This window comes from Carya illinoinensis, chromosome 7 (assembly GCF_018687715.1).
Source record: "Carya illinoinensis cultivar Pawnee chromosome 7, C.illinoinensisPawnee_v1, whole genome shotgun sequence".
NCBI lineage: Eukaryota > Viridiplantae > Streptophyta > Magnoliopsida > Fagales > Juglandaceae > Carya > Carya illinoinensis.
This window is the reverse complement of record NC_056758.1, coordinates 38145548-38159246: the sequence shown is the minus strand read 5'-3', so window position 1 is coordinate 38159246 and position 13699 is coordinate 38145548. Positions and strand designations below refer to the sequence as shown.

The 13699-nt window shown below is 37.3% G+C and overlaps 2 protein-coding genes across 2 annotated transcripts; both read right to left on the bottom strand.

Annotated features, from left to right (window-relative positions):
* Positions 1 to 3470: 3470 nt before the first annotated feature.
* Positions 3471 to 4475, bottom strand: LOC122315105 (LOB domain-containing protein 37-like). The gene is made up of 2 exons (XM_043130870.1): positions 4175 to 4475; positions 3471 to 4058 (listed from the first exon to the last, which is right to left on the bottom strand). The coding sequence occupies exons 1-2, from the start codon at positions 4356 to 4358 to the stop codon at positions 3613 to 3615; spliced, it is 630 nt and encodes a 209-aa protein (XP_042986804.1). The 5' UTR covers positions 4359 to 4475; the 3' UTR covers positions 3471 to 3612.
* Positions 4476 to 11455: 6980 nt separating this feature from the next.
* LOC122317194 (zinc finger protein ZAT10-like) lies at positions 11456 to 12646 on the bottom strand. The gene has a single exon (XM_043134146.1). It carries the CDS (start codon positions 12473 to 12475, stop codon positions 11693 to 11695), a length of 783 nt encoding a protein of 260 aa, XP_042990080.1. The 5' UTR covers positions 12476 to 12646; the 3' UTR covers positions 11456 to 11692.
* Positions 12647 to 13699: the final 1053 nt, after the last annotated feature.

Below are 13699 nucleotides of genomic sequence, written 5' to 3'. Positions count from 1 at the left end.
AATTTTTTTTTTAATCTGAGTTTTAAGATTTATTTATTTATTTCAAATGAAACGTTCAAGTCTTATTATCTTTTAGATGGGTATAAATAACTTTTTCACATAAAATAGACGTTGCAGTATATATTTTGATCATTGTTTATTTACTTGTTTGGGCTTTGAAAGCCATTTTAAATGTGTTCCTAAAAAAAGAATAATTTCCAATGTAAAGTCATGCATGAATATAGGTTTCTTAATTTTGCAGTGGCCTTGACACTTCATTCCGAAAAACAGTAGTTTCAGTTTGTTCATACAAATGTGTTGTCGCATTCGATTCCGGGATCTTGAGATACTGGGATTGGTGCCACCTGGGCCGATGACGGACAAGTGTTAACTTCATTTGCCTCAAAAATAATTTTTGATATCAATAAATGTCAAACGTTTTTTGTTGATTTTAGTTTTTGAGAATTCTGTAAATTACTTACATATCCGACCCAACTCGTATTAAAAGGAAGAAAGGAATAAAAAAACAGGTGATCAATTTGATTTGTGCGCACACCGTTTGTATTAAGAAAAATGATATATAGAAGTTTTAAATGCATAAATATGATACATAAGTATTAAAAATTCACTCTTTTTTTTTTTATGAAATTCATATTTTTATAAATAGTTCTTCTACGTACAGTTGGGAGTTGCAATGGCTAGGGAGTTACTTGCTACATCAGCCTACCACTTAAAAAAAAGAAAGAAAGAAAGAAAGAAAACGAGAAACAGAAGAAAAAAGCTAGGCATATAAAAGAAAACAAGTTACAAACGACAAGTGCACGAGCTCTTTGTTTTCAAGGGGAGGGGTCTCTTGAAGTGGGTAGATGAACTTCAAGAGAGCATTTTGGTGATCTTCATGGGTCTCGTCTTCATCAACAGTAGAACACCATTACTGCTCGCTCCTTTCTCTCTCTTTCTCTTTGGTCTTTAGTTTCATGTCCGTTCGGTAACTACAGCATAACTAGTAGAAGAGACTCACTCCCTCTGTCGTTAAAAGGAAAATATAGTCTGCTTTCAAGCATCCGAGAATAATCTAGAAAAACTCCACTTTTTTTCCTTTTTCTTTTCTCTTAATCGGTTTGGCTAAGAAATTTCTTATAGTTCATTCTTCTATGCCCATATCATTCTTTTTATATGTACAAAATAGGTTTGTCTGAGATATGTAATTTTTTGTTCTACTCTTTATTGTTAAGAAAGCAACAGAGAGCAGACATATTGATCCATAGAATTCAATATTCGGCACATTACCATGTTGCCTTCATTCAAACCAGACTGAGGATGGATGTCACTAGAAAGAGTTCTTGCAACAATGTTTGCTTCTATGCTCTTAGAACTTGTATTTAGAGTTGAAACATCAGTTCTGATCACAGGAGAGCAAAATGTTCTACTTTTCCAAATAAGTTGCTGACTTTGGCTCTAACTATTTCCCCATACTCGCATTTATGGATCAAGAAGCAAACATTAGCACTCAAATCCTTCACGATCCGGTGGGCTAGGTCTTTTGAACTACTTCAACTCCTTTCTTTTCCACCAATGATTAATTCCCAAACCCAACAACAACAACAATAAACTCCCAAGTCCATAGGTTTGATTGGCTTAATCTTGAAATTGAGTGAAATTACAAAAAACACAAAACACTTTAGACCCGACGAAGGAAAAAATATAAACACCCACAGTACCTATATAGAAAACCATCACGACACTAAGGGAGGGAGGGCGGTGCCGTTTTTTACAGAAGGGTAATCATTGAAGGATTGAGAGAGGGAGTTCTAAACTGAGGAGAGGAAATGCAGACGAAGAGAATGAGGAAAGAAAAAAATTTCGAGAGAAGGCTATGGAATTGAAACAGAACGGTGTGTTTTGATTAGGAGAATTTTTGAAATTCAAACGGTGTGTTTCGATTAAGTGAATCTACATCAGCAGTCACTTACGCAATGTTTACTCTATAGGTGAGTGAATGTATAATTTATCTTTTATAAAATATTTATATATTTAGGACTTATAATTAAGATTTTTTAAGTAGTTTCACCTAATATTGCATCTTTTATCACTTACCAATGTTGGATTATTAAAATTAAATTCGATAATATTTGAAATCATACGGTATTTGCTGAAAAAAAATACAGTACCGACACTATTTGAGAGTCCATCGACCAAGATTATTGACAGGAGATTTGAAGATGCTCTATCGTGAGTGATTCGGAAGTACTTCTAACCCAAGTGTACGCGGCGATTCGGAAGGGATTGGAAAGCCGAAAAAATGTACAGACCTTTTGCCGGGATTAAATGGGTGTCGTTTTCGATCCATCGTATGCTAGCTTTCGTCAGAAACATAAATGGGTGGTGCATGCCGTGTAACCCACTTCCAGTGGACTGGAAGCGTACGTACTGCATCTTTTTCAACGCACCTACTTTTCTCACTTTTTTTTTTCTAAAAAAAAAAAAAATGTCGATAAATATTTTTGTCAACTCTTGTTTTATAAAAGAACTATGTTATATATATATATATATTTATATATCTTTTTACGCACTTAACTTAGCTGATATAATTTGTCATAACAATTATTTTATATTAAAAAATAACAAAATTAATCATATTAATAAAAGCCACAGATAATATATAAAAATAACTGTATAAAAAAATTTTATTTACAAAAATAAATTTATAAATTTAAATAATTTAATTATAAAATAAATATAATATATTATATAAAATCACAATAAGTTATAAATTTATATTTATAAGATCTATTTATGATCAAAACATTTCTACTGTATATAATTTTGGACCCACCTGATCTTAGTGATTTTATTCCAAAATCACAATTGGTCAAGGGATTAGGACTTTGGTCCAAGAGTAGCCCTTCAATATACCCAGTCTATTTACACAATCTTGACAGATATCGCCATCCCTTATAAATGGTTAAAGATAAAAGGATTCCTGCATGGTTGTAGAGATATAATAATCTCTAATCTAGACAACAATCCAGCTCAAGATAATAAAGCTGCACCTACAATTCCTAGAAAACTTGTCTGATTTGCATCTCTTAACCAAACATGCACAAGATTTCAACCAACATTAACACGTGATCATGCGGAATATTTGCTATAATTTGCTACGATAATTAATTTAAATTAGAATTCCTTTCTATGTTTGCAGATAATATATTCTCTTTCTTTTTCATAATCCCAATTTATGAACGTTAACGATCGAAGCAGGTGCGTGGAAATTATCCCACGGCTAAAATTAATGGAATCACTTATATTGCATTAATCTTAGCCAGAAGCCAGCGGCTTATCTCATCTGATCATCAGGTTGCCCAATGGCCCCCAAGTGGACATGTACGGTCCTCACAATTCCATGCAAGCAGACAACGTTTATATTTACTTTGCAAAACGACAACACCACCACTTCATTATAACGCCAAATACTTTCTCGGAAACTTTGTCCAAAAGCTCGCCGGAGATAACTCCGGCAAATGAAACTAAAAGGTTCTTATATATTATCAGTACTGTTGTCTCTCTTACACTGCACAGTGACTTCTACACACTAAGATTAAAACTCTCTCTCGATCTCTCTCCCTCTCCCATTCAGTCGAATAAGTTTAGAAGCTTCCGATCATTGCCAGAACTTGCAAGGCTAGTCATCTCGGAGTCCTCGGACTTGAACGAAATCATCATGTCCATCGACCGCTTGATTCTCCATGGGGAGGGCAATCTCGGGTCGGTACTTATCTCTGATCTGGAGAACCTAGGTTGCAGTGAGAGAGTGAGAGGATTGGACGGCTGATTTTCTTGCATGCGCTGTACCGATGGACGGAACAGGCTTTGCACGGAAGATTCGTCGGTGCCAAATGCGTCAGGGGAAATTCCGGCGCTTGTGATATCCGTTATTGGCGTAAGAGTACCACCAGCAAGGGCCGTCTCCACGGCCAACTGGCACACGTGCCACATGCCGCGAGACATAAGTCCAACAGCACCGTCGACCGGATTCACTGTGCGCCCGCATGCTTCGTATAGCAAGGACTGGAACAAAGCTGAAGATAAAAGGAAAACAAAATATCAAGCTTACCATTTCAAATAAATTCTTTTTTTCTTCCCAAGAAAAGAAAGAAAAGATAGATAAAGTGGAACAGTAAATCGGAAAACGTACCGGGTCGGTCCGATTCAGGAACGGCGGAGACGAAGGAAAGGAGGTCGCTGCGGCCAAAGAACTTGGCGAGCAAAAGAACAGCGTTACCTTGGGCAGTGGGAGACTCAATCCACTGCAGGCACGATCTCAGAACGCATGTCTCGCTGCAGCCCTTTCGCAGCACCCGGCAACCGTTGCAGCTCATTTTTTCTTCCTTTCTACCTCGGATCGCTTTATCGTGCGGACGAAGCAAAGCGAGGGAAGAGAGTGAGACTGTGAGAGTAAAAGAACTAAAGCAACCATGAAATAAATAAGCAAAACAGAGTGAAGAAATTAGGCTAAAGGTAGAAAGAAATTACACAATGGGTTGAGGTCGACGGAGTTAAAAAATAACTATGGTCGAGTTAAAAGGTAGTTGTTAGAGGATGGACTTTTTGTTTTTTTTTGGGGTGTGCTGTGAGGGACCCACTCTGGGGGTGGGGTTGTCGAGGTCGAGGTTGAGTTGGAATAACATCATATAACACACATAACATTATCTTCCAATTCCAAACTCTGGGCACGAGCGTCCCCGTGTTGCCGCAAACCCTCTGTTCTTGAGATTCCTTTCTGAGGATTGTGTCGATCGTTGGATCTCTCTTTCTATTTGGTTTGGATTTTTAAAACAATTCCCACCATCTGATGTTGTTTCTTAATTTACTATGCTCTCCATTCGTGATTCAGTGTACTTGGTGCGGGGGATATGAAGCAGAGTGTGAGGATTCGTAAGTGCCTTGAAAGTGGACTTTGAACTACTTGTTTTCCACCGTCCAACGAGCAGATTAAAAAAAAAGACTTTTTTTTTTTGGGGGGGGGGGGGGGGGGGTAAAACAACATCATGGTTCTAGCGCAGTTGTACCACTCCGTAGAGATATCCCACCTTATCTCAGTACACAGCGGAATCATTTTTTCCTTTCTTTCTAATTTTACATGTTTGGTGGCCATCGAACTTGTACTTCCTAAACGTGGGTTTATAATTTTATTGTCCAAAAAGAGGAATCCTTTTATGTGTTTTGATATGGTTAAAATACTTTTTCACAATGTTATTTTAGTTAGTGTGATTAAAAATTATAAAAAAAAAAAATTGACAAAAAAATATTACTGTTTTTTTTAATTTTTTAGACGGACTTTTCTGGTTTTATCAATTGAACGAAGGTTCTGTTGAATGCACAAGTGAGAGATGCGGCGAAACCGAAACGAATGGATTGTAACCCCCGCTGCCGTTTTTGTTTGTTGCGAACTTGCGAGTCCTTTGTCCCCCAAATCGTCCTGCTAACTTACTTTATTTCATATTTTATTATCATGCCTTTAAGCTTTGCTTAAATAAAATGGGTGGAGGATGCCGTGGAACCTACTTCCACGGAAAGAGGGCAGTGTATATAGACTGTACTGTCTCGAGAAAAAAAAAAAAAAAAAAAACTGACCGACGTGCACCGCACAATCTCGGATTTTCCTAAAATTTATAGAGAACCGGGACCCGCTCTTTGTCCATGTCCCATCAGCGTCTTCCCGGTCGCAGCCAGAACTACTTGCCGGTGGTTCCTTTTCAGCGACACTAACCTGGTTTGGTTGGGTTGCTCTCGGCAGCCCGGTGACTGTGTTGCGCCATCGACGAAGCCACATGCACTCTTTGCACATATCATGAGGAACTGGCCATTATCCAAACATATGGTGTGCATGGACAGTAACGTCTTGTTTCGAACACTTGGTGTGCATCTCTTGGTCACCCGACAATATCCCCCTGCGGGGTACACGATGGTTTTTTTTTTTTTTTTTTAAAGGATGATGCCAGTAAGTTTTGTGTTGTATTCCAAGTTAAAATTTTAAGATATGCAAATCTAAAAACTTTCTTTGAAAAATTTAAAAAAAAAAAAATTTATATTTATTTTTAACCCTCTATCCTTGCAAAATTAAACAATTTCACCAAACCTTCCTCGTTTCTCACGGCCAACAACACGTGTTGCTTTGTGTGAATATGGTTTTTTTTTTTTAGCAAGTTCTGCATAAGATATTGAAAGACGAAAAAATTTACTTACAAAGTTGGGAAAATATGATTATAATATGGAGAGGGCGGGTCTTTCCCACCGAAAATTCAATAAAGAAGGTGGAATTTGGATTAAGGAAATGTTTCCAATTGCTTGCATCGCCGCTGTCTATTGTACTAAATTGTGTGCGCATCTATTTTTTAATCAAAAATTTTTTCTCATCTTTTATTTTTTATTCTGTAAAAAAGTGAAGATGATAATTGATATCGTTAATGACTGGATACAGAAACTAATCCAAAATATGATTAGAATTATTAATTGCTTGGATAGTGCTGCTCGAGTCCCCTTGAAGAAATAATTTTTCAGTGTGAATCTGGTTCTTTGTTACCACTAGCGTCACTTGTCGACACAAAAATATCGTATATTTTTTAATTTTATTATTTATGCCAAAAAAAGAAAAAAAAAAACGAGAGAGGTTAAAGAACATAACTCTACGGTAAGAATTAAGATGACATAATTTCCATTAAGAAAAATCGAGAGAGCTTTAAACTGAAAGATAAAAAGGACAGACTTAAAACTCTCATCATGACGACGAGATTGATCACTATCATTATGGATGATGATCCGATGAAAATCTACAAGAGATCGCCGTGGATACCCATTTTACTTTTTTTTTCATTTACTGAATATTTTATTCGCCTTATGCAACAGTTTAAGATGGACTGGCAGTGGCAGAGCAGTTTCTACTTTGAAAGATGGAAAAATTTAATTGTAAGTGATTTGTGCATCAATACGTGCATTTATCTAGTGTGAGTAGTTATAAAATAAATTTTATTAAAAAATAATATCAATTTAAATTTTAAATATGATCTCAGATTGATATAACAAAACTCTTGATAGATAGCAAACAAAATGTTCAGTGCGGTTGTTCCTATAATCCGGAGCACTGGATTTGTTATTGTTTGAGAATGTGGGACATCAATTGGGCTGGCCACAAGGCCAGTATTCTGGGCCCTGTAGATGGGAGGGCCCACTCTTTTAACGGGCTTCGTATTCTTGGGCCGGCCACCAACAACTTTGTTTTTGGGGAGTGAGTTTTTTTGGTTCACACTCTATTGCAGGCCCGCAATATTCGATGTCAATTCGTTCAATTTCATAAAAAATTTGAGTGTCTTTCCTGCCAATTAATTTCATAAATGAATTGACAGTTCAAGATCCAACAATAATTTAATAATTATTATATACTCTCAGAAAATTAATATTTCTAGATTTAGCACATAGTTAGTTTAGGTTAAATTAGTTCAGAATCAAATCAGTTTTTTCGATCTACAGAATAATATATTCGGTAGACTTATGTGTTTAAACTGTTTCCAACTCGGTCTAGCTCTGATCTCAACCCCTCCTTTTACGAGGAATGAAATCCATTGGAACTTCGCGTGTGGTGTGGCAGATTTGGCGGTGATTGTGGAGTCTACATCTCGACCAACCCATCCCATCCAATATGGCCAAAACAAAAGTCCTCGATCGTCCATCTATACATTTAACGGCTGCTGGGTTCATCATTTCCCAGTACTGGCTGTGGACCATCCACGTACTGAAAAATAGTCTACGTAGTATTTGCCCATCGTGTGCACTAAAAAGATATAGCATTAAGTGGTTCTTCCACTGTGAAAAAGAGCAACCAATCATGGGTCGAAGAGATTGGCATTCAGTAAATCCTATGTATTGTACTTCGAACTTGCTCATGATGCAGACCAAAAAACCCACTTTGAATGCACTTGATTTGCCACTTTATACTGTTTTTATATATATATATATATATAGGAAAATGCTGCTGTGCATAGGGGTCGGCAAGACGTAAGGCTGTGCTGATTTGCATATGATGTGCATAGGGGTTGGCAAGACGTAAGGCTGTGCAGATTTGCGGGGTTTTGCTAAAATTCAAATTGCAAGAGACAATGGTTACGTAAGGGCGAAGAGGACCACAAATTTATGGTCCTTGACTTTCATGTATATGTACTTACAAACGCAAACAAATATACAGATAAGGTATTCATGTGCTTTTTTATTTAACGAACGTAAAATGAGGTGGACGGATAAACTCTAACATTTAAAAAAAGAAAAAAGAGGTGAATGCTTTGAAATTGAATTGGGCTTCCTCCTTATTTAATTGTATTAATTCTCCCTTTTACTTTTCCTGTTGAATTTCCTTCGTGATATTTTTCAACCTGCATGCCTACCAAACAAGAACGCCGTCGCCCTATTACCTAAAGTCTTAACCGTACTCTCAAATGGTACAAAGAACTTGGACAAAAACTAGAAGCTTCTTGGAAGAATCCACCGGAAGCTGGAGACTGTACGTGCGAACCAGAATTAGCTCGGGAAATGGAGAAATTTCGATGAAGTACAAGCTTTAATTAACAATATACGTTGATATTTCTTACGCGTCTAGAACTCGTGTTGATGTTCGCCAGAATCATGCTTTCAGATTCGTAAGAAATTTCTTGCTAGCAAACTTCCAGGCACTTTCTAATTACAGTTAAACAACGCAAGAATATTAGGATTAGATTTTAGATGTTGAGTTGAGCTGAATTAAGTTTAATTTTTTATGAATAGTAATAAGTTCATATGATAGAATAAGTTTTGTATAGTCTAAGTAAAATGAGTTTAAATATATTTGAATATTAAGATGAGTTTAAATGCATTTATGAAAAGTTAAAAAAAAAGTTGTGAGTCTTCCGTGTAAAGAAGTATTTAATTGAAAAAGATTGTACGTGGATCTCATAAATAAAGAGGTTTTGAGTTGAGTGCGCAAGGAGCATGTAAAAATAATTGCACATCTAATTTTTATTAAATTTTCATCACTTTAATGATAAGATTTGATTTATAAGATAATTAAAATTTATCTTTTAAATCAAATTATACCACGTAAACCGTATATAGTGTAAGACCTTAAAATATTAGTACTCTAGAAATTATTGCATATTTCCCTATCTAAATTTTATAGTTTTAAAGCAACATATATACTTAAATTCAGTGTTTTTCCCCTTTAATTTGCTAAAAATTTAAATATAGGCTCTTCAAATATAGTTGTTGTCTTCATTGTATATATGGGTATTCTTTCAGTGTTTATCCAGATCAAGGAAGCCATGACGTTGATGTAGGCCATCCAATTGCAACCCGTATTATCTTTTTTTCCTCAAGTTGGTTAGCCGACCAACTATTAAATCATACACATGGAGAGCTTAATTAATTGAAATAGTTTTCCCGTATTGAGCAGACCATGACTGGAAATCAAACGTGCAATAATTTTCGAGTTAATATTAGCTGAACCAACAGTCGATGGGGAGAACAAATTATAAGTAGAGCTATTTAAGATAGAGCTGGTTGAGGTAGTTGATAGATAGAATAGAGTGCTATTCTTCATCCTAGATTTACATACTTGCTAACGTGAGCGTGACACAATATTATAAGTGGACGAAAAATTCTACACAGAAGTCTTATACTATTATATATATACATTTAATAACGTGACTTGTCACTTTTATCATTCTATCTTAACGCTTAAATGTGTGTTTAAATAAAAGAATAAAAATAGCAACTTATATATTGATTAAACCACTTTAGATAAAAATTGTTTTCTTTGATAAGATATATTTTCTCTGATAAAGGATGCCTCGAGATCGAGCCTCCATAACCCAACCCGAACCACTAGTCTAAAATATCGCATTAACCTTCTCATGACTTGTAATAGTTTATGTGAATTCCAAATTAGAGTGATGTCAACTTTCAAATTTCTATTCGACACGCAAAGCCTACTTCATCCTTATCGATATTTTTGTCAAGAGCCTCATTTGGTAGCTGGAGGAATGTAGAGGGTGAACCACTTGATTAGGTGCAGTATGATTAAAGCTTGGTTAATTTGTAGAAGGTTAGTGGCATTTTTAGTCTTATTAACACGATAATTTAATCTCTCCATCGGAGTAGATTACTTTCTGTACAACCTCCAATGACCACTTACAATGAAACCATTATACATTCGTAAGGTGGTTGTTGAAATGGTCATGCAAAAGGCCAAATGCTTAGTCTCAGGACACCCCCCATTTTTTTTCCTTTTTTTCTATTCTAAGTATTGTATTAGTTGCGTTGAGTGTTTGTTGAGGAACTTCATCCTTTTTACCAATCTTGATCCCTTTTTATTAAAGAAACTCTCGCTTGGAGAGGGAAAAAAACCAATGGGCAAAGTGAGAGAGCAAGTACTCCCACACCATAGGAAAAGACAAGTTATTGAAATCAGTGATTTCAAGCCTCTCTAATGAATTTTTTCTTGCTCAAATCTAAGCCACCAATATGCCTAATACAGTCTGCCTTACATCTGGGTTTTCATTGAAAGAACAGTGTGCGTAGATCAACCAAATCTTAGTGAGTGCGCCAGATCCCCCTTATTGGAAGGAGCATTAATTTCGCATTGGGGAGAAATGTCGCCAAGTTTGGTGGAGTAGGCTTTGCTTAAAATATTACTTTAGGCTGTGCATTTTCTTGGGCGGTGGTTCTGATTCAAGCCACACCTATACATTTCGGAAGCCAATTTGGACCCTGATGGGAATACTTGAAAAAGCAGAGTCCATTTAGATCCCCACAGGACCACGGCCACATTAGTGGGTACACACAGTCAGGCAGGGCCGAAGGAAATCAATTTTTACTGCATTTAAAACATGCCCAACTTTATTTTGACATGTAAACAGTGTCGTGGCAAGAGAGGATTTTGACACTGCGAATTGGAAAGCAGAGTCAACATCTCAAAAAAGGAGATTTTAAAATTAAGAGAGACACCAGCTCAAACAAAGCCCACCTGTCATCCTAATCAGTTTGCAGATGGAAACAGCGTTCCGAAAACCCAAAATGCCACCTTCTTATCCACATACCAGACATCCCCCTCTCGTTCTCATCAGCATTCCCCATCACCTTCTTTATGCAGTAATTATTAGGCTAACATGCTGTTGCGCGTGAACCTCCTGGACATGGAGCTGGACAGGGGACACCGCCTACTGTACTCTTTAACAGTTAAAAACCGTCGCGTACTCTCTCTGTCTAACATGCGCAAGAGGCATCAACTGAACAAAACAGAGTCTGGCACCAGTCCCGCTGATGATGCTATGATTGCAGTCTAATGATCATGGTTCTGTGCGGAGGACAGAGTGTAGAGCTTTTGATACTGGCCATTTTAGAATTAGACTGATTATATGATAATTCGATAGAAGATAGAGAAAAATAGTCGAACTTTGAAATGGGAAAGAATTAATTGAATTATCACTATCACAAACTGGGCTGAGCAACACAAGGGAGACTTCCAAGTTCTATCTACAGAGAAAAAAAAAAAAAAATCTCTCACAACTAAGAAACACAAAAATTAAAAACGAAAAGTAATTAGTCTGATACAAATTCCAAGAAAAAAAATAAAATTAGTCTGATTAAAAAATCCCTGAAGTCCTAATTTTACTAGAAATCCTAACTTTAACTAATGAGAAATTTCAATCTTTGGTGGCATCAAGATGCGGAGCTTCTTCGCTGGATGAGGGCTTTCCACCTCGTCTTCCCCTGACATGAAGAAATTAGGTGAGAACTCCGGCAAAGCGGGGAGGTTGAGGTCGAAGTTACGGGGGTGAAGGTTGTTGTGGCTGTGGCTGTGGCTGTGTGTAGATCCTACACCTTCCGAAGTGGTGACGGCGCTGCTTCCGCTGCCGCCACCGCCTTCGTAGTGACAACGCTTGTGTCCACCCAAGGCCTGTCCTGTGGGGAAGGACTTGTGGCAGATGGTGCACACGTGGGCCCTACCACTGCTGTTGTTGGAGGCCGTGACGGTGCTGGCGGTGACGGTGGCAGAGGTGGTGGAGGAGGTGGATTGGTCTTCGAGTCCAGCGGCGAGTTTTCTGTGGCTGGCCTTGTGTCCACCGAGGGCCTGGTAAGAGGAGAAGGCCTTGTTGCAAACAGAACACTTGTACACAAGCTTCGGTGCAGGTGCCGTCGCCACCTCTGGTGCTGCAGGACTGGGAGATTGGTGGCTCTGTGAGGTGGCGGTGGCGGTGGAGTTAATGTTTCTGGAAGTTGCGCCGCCACCGCCACGAGCGAGCATGATGAGGCAGAGAGCGAGGTACTCTTCCTCGGTGGGTGGGTGATCAAACCGTCCACGCTTCGAACGCTTCCTCTTGGCCCATGGCTCAAGCCACTGGAGGCTGGCAGCGTCCTCGAAGTTGAACGAAGGGGTGGCTGTGGTCGGAGAGTTGAGAGCTTCCAGAGCCATCTCTTTCACCGTTTGCTTCTGATCTAAATTGAAACCAAATGAACTGAGCACTAAGAACTAGAGGAACTGAAACTCTGAAGTCTGAACTAAGAGCCAAAACACTCTTGAGATCCAGAGGAGAAGAGAGAACCCTTTTTTTTTTTTGGAAGAATGGCTTATGAGTAGAGAGTAAGGAAGATGCGCTGGACTTATAAAGGAAGGCGAATGAGAGAGAGAAGGAAGTTGCGTGACAAGTGGTGGGAAATTATGCTGGGTGCGCATTTCATTTTTTATTATTATTATAAAATTAATATAATATCATAATAAGAGTGTAAAGAGAGTGGAACACGTTTAGTGCAAGAGTTTTCTTGGTGGCTAAGGACGACTGAAGTCGGTCAAAGATAAAAGGGAAAGAAGTGTTCCAAGCGAGTGAGAGTCAAGTGGATCGCGAGTACTCCAAACTGTGGAGTGTGAAAGACTGAAGGCCGAGGACTGCTTCCAAATTCAAAAGTCAAAAACATATGACAAAACACTTTATTCTCATATAAAACGCGGTCTAAACTTTCCAAGTAGCCACCGGCAGCCATGGGGTAATGGCACAGCGACTTTTCAGTTTTGGGCGACCTTCACACCCAAGTAATATGTTTCTTTGATACATTGGATGGTAGCGGTGCAATGTATTAGAGCACCGCATTACTTTTAAGTTAGGTGATCAAATGCCTAACGACATTGTTGGTGGATTTTTTTATTTTATTTTCTTGGCGTGGTGGATAATCTGTTAGTTACGAGGTCGATGATATTTATTTTAGAAAAATTATATTCAACAGCCCTTCATCACGTATTTATTTTCATTTTTTTTTTCTTAACAAATATGTGTACAAGTCTGTTGAGTAGAAGAATTCTTTATTTAAATTTTAAATTATTTTATTCTCAAGTCGATATTGTATATTTTTGTATTAAAAAATAAAATTTAATTTGTAAAATTTATCTTTCAAATCAAATTATGTCATATAAATATTTTACTATATCAATTACCCACACAAGTTTATAAATAAGATTTTTCTAAGATTAATGGTAACTTTTATCTTATATCTAATTTTATTTATTTATTAATATATTACATTTTAAATAGTTGCGAATATTCACTGTTTAAATTGTAGTCACGTAAAATTAAATCATATAATATATCATAAATAGTTGAACGTTTTTCGTCTTTGAATTAGTGCATTTCATTTGACAGTTCAA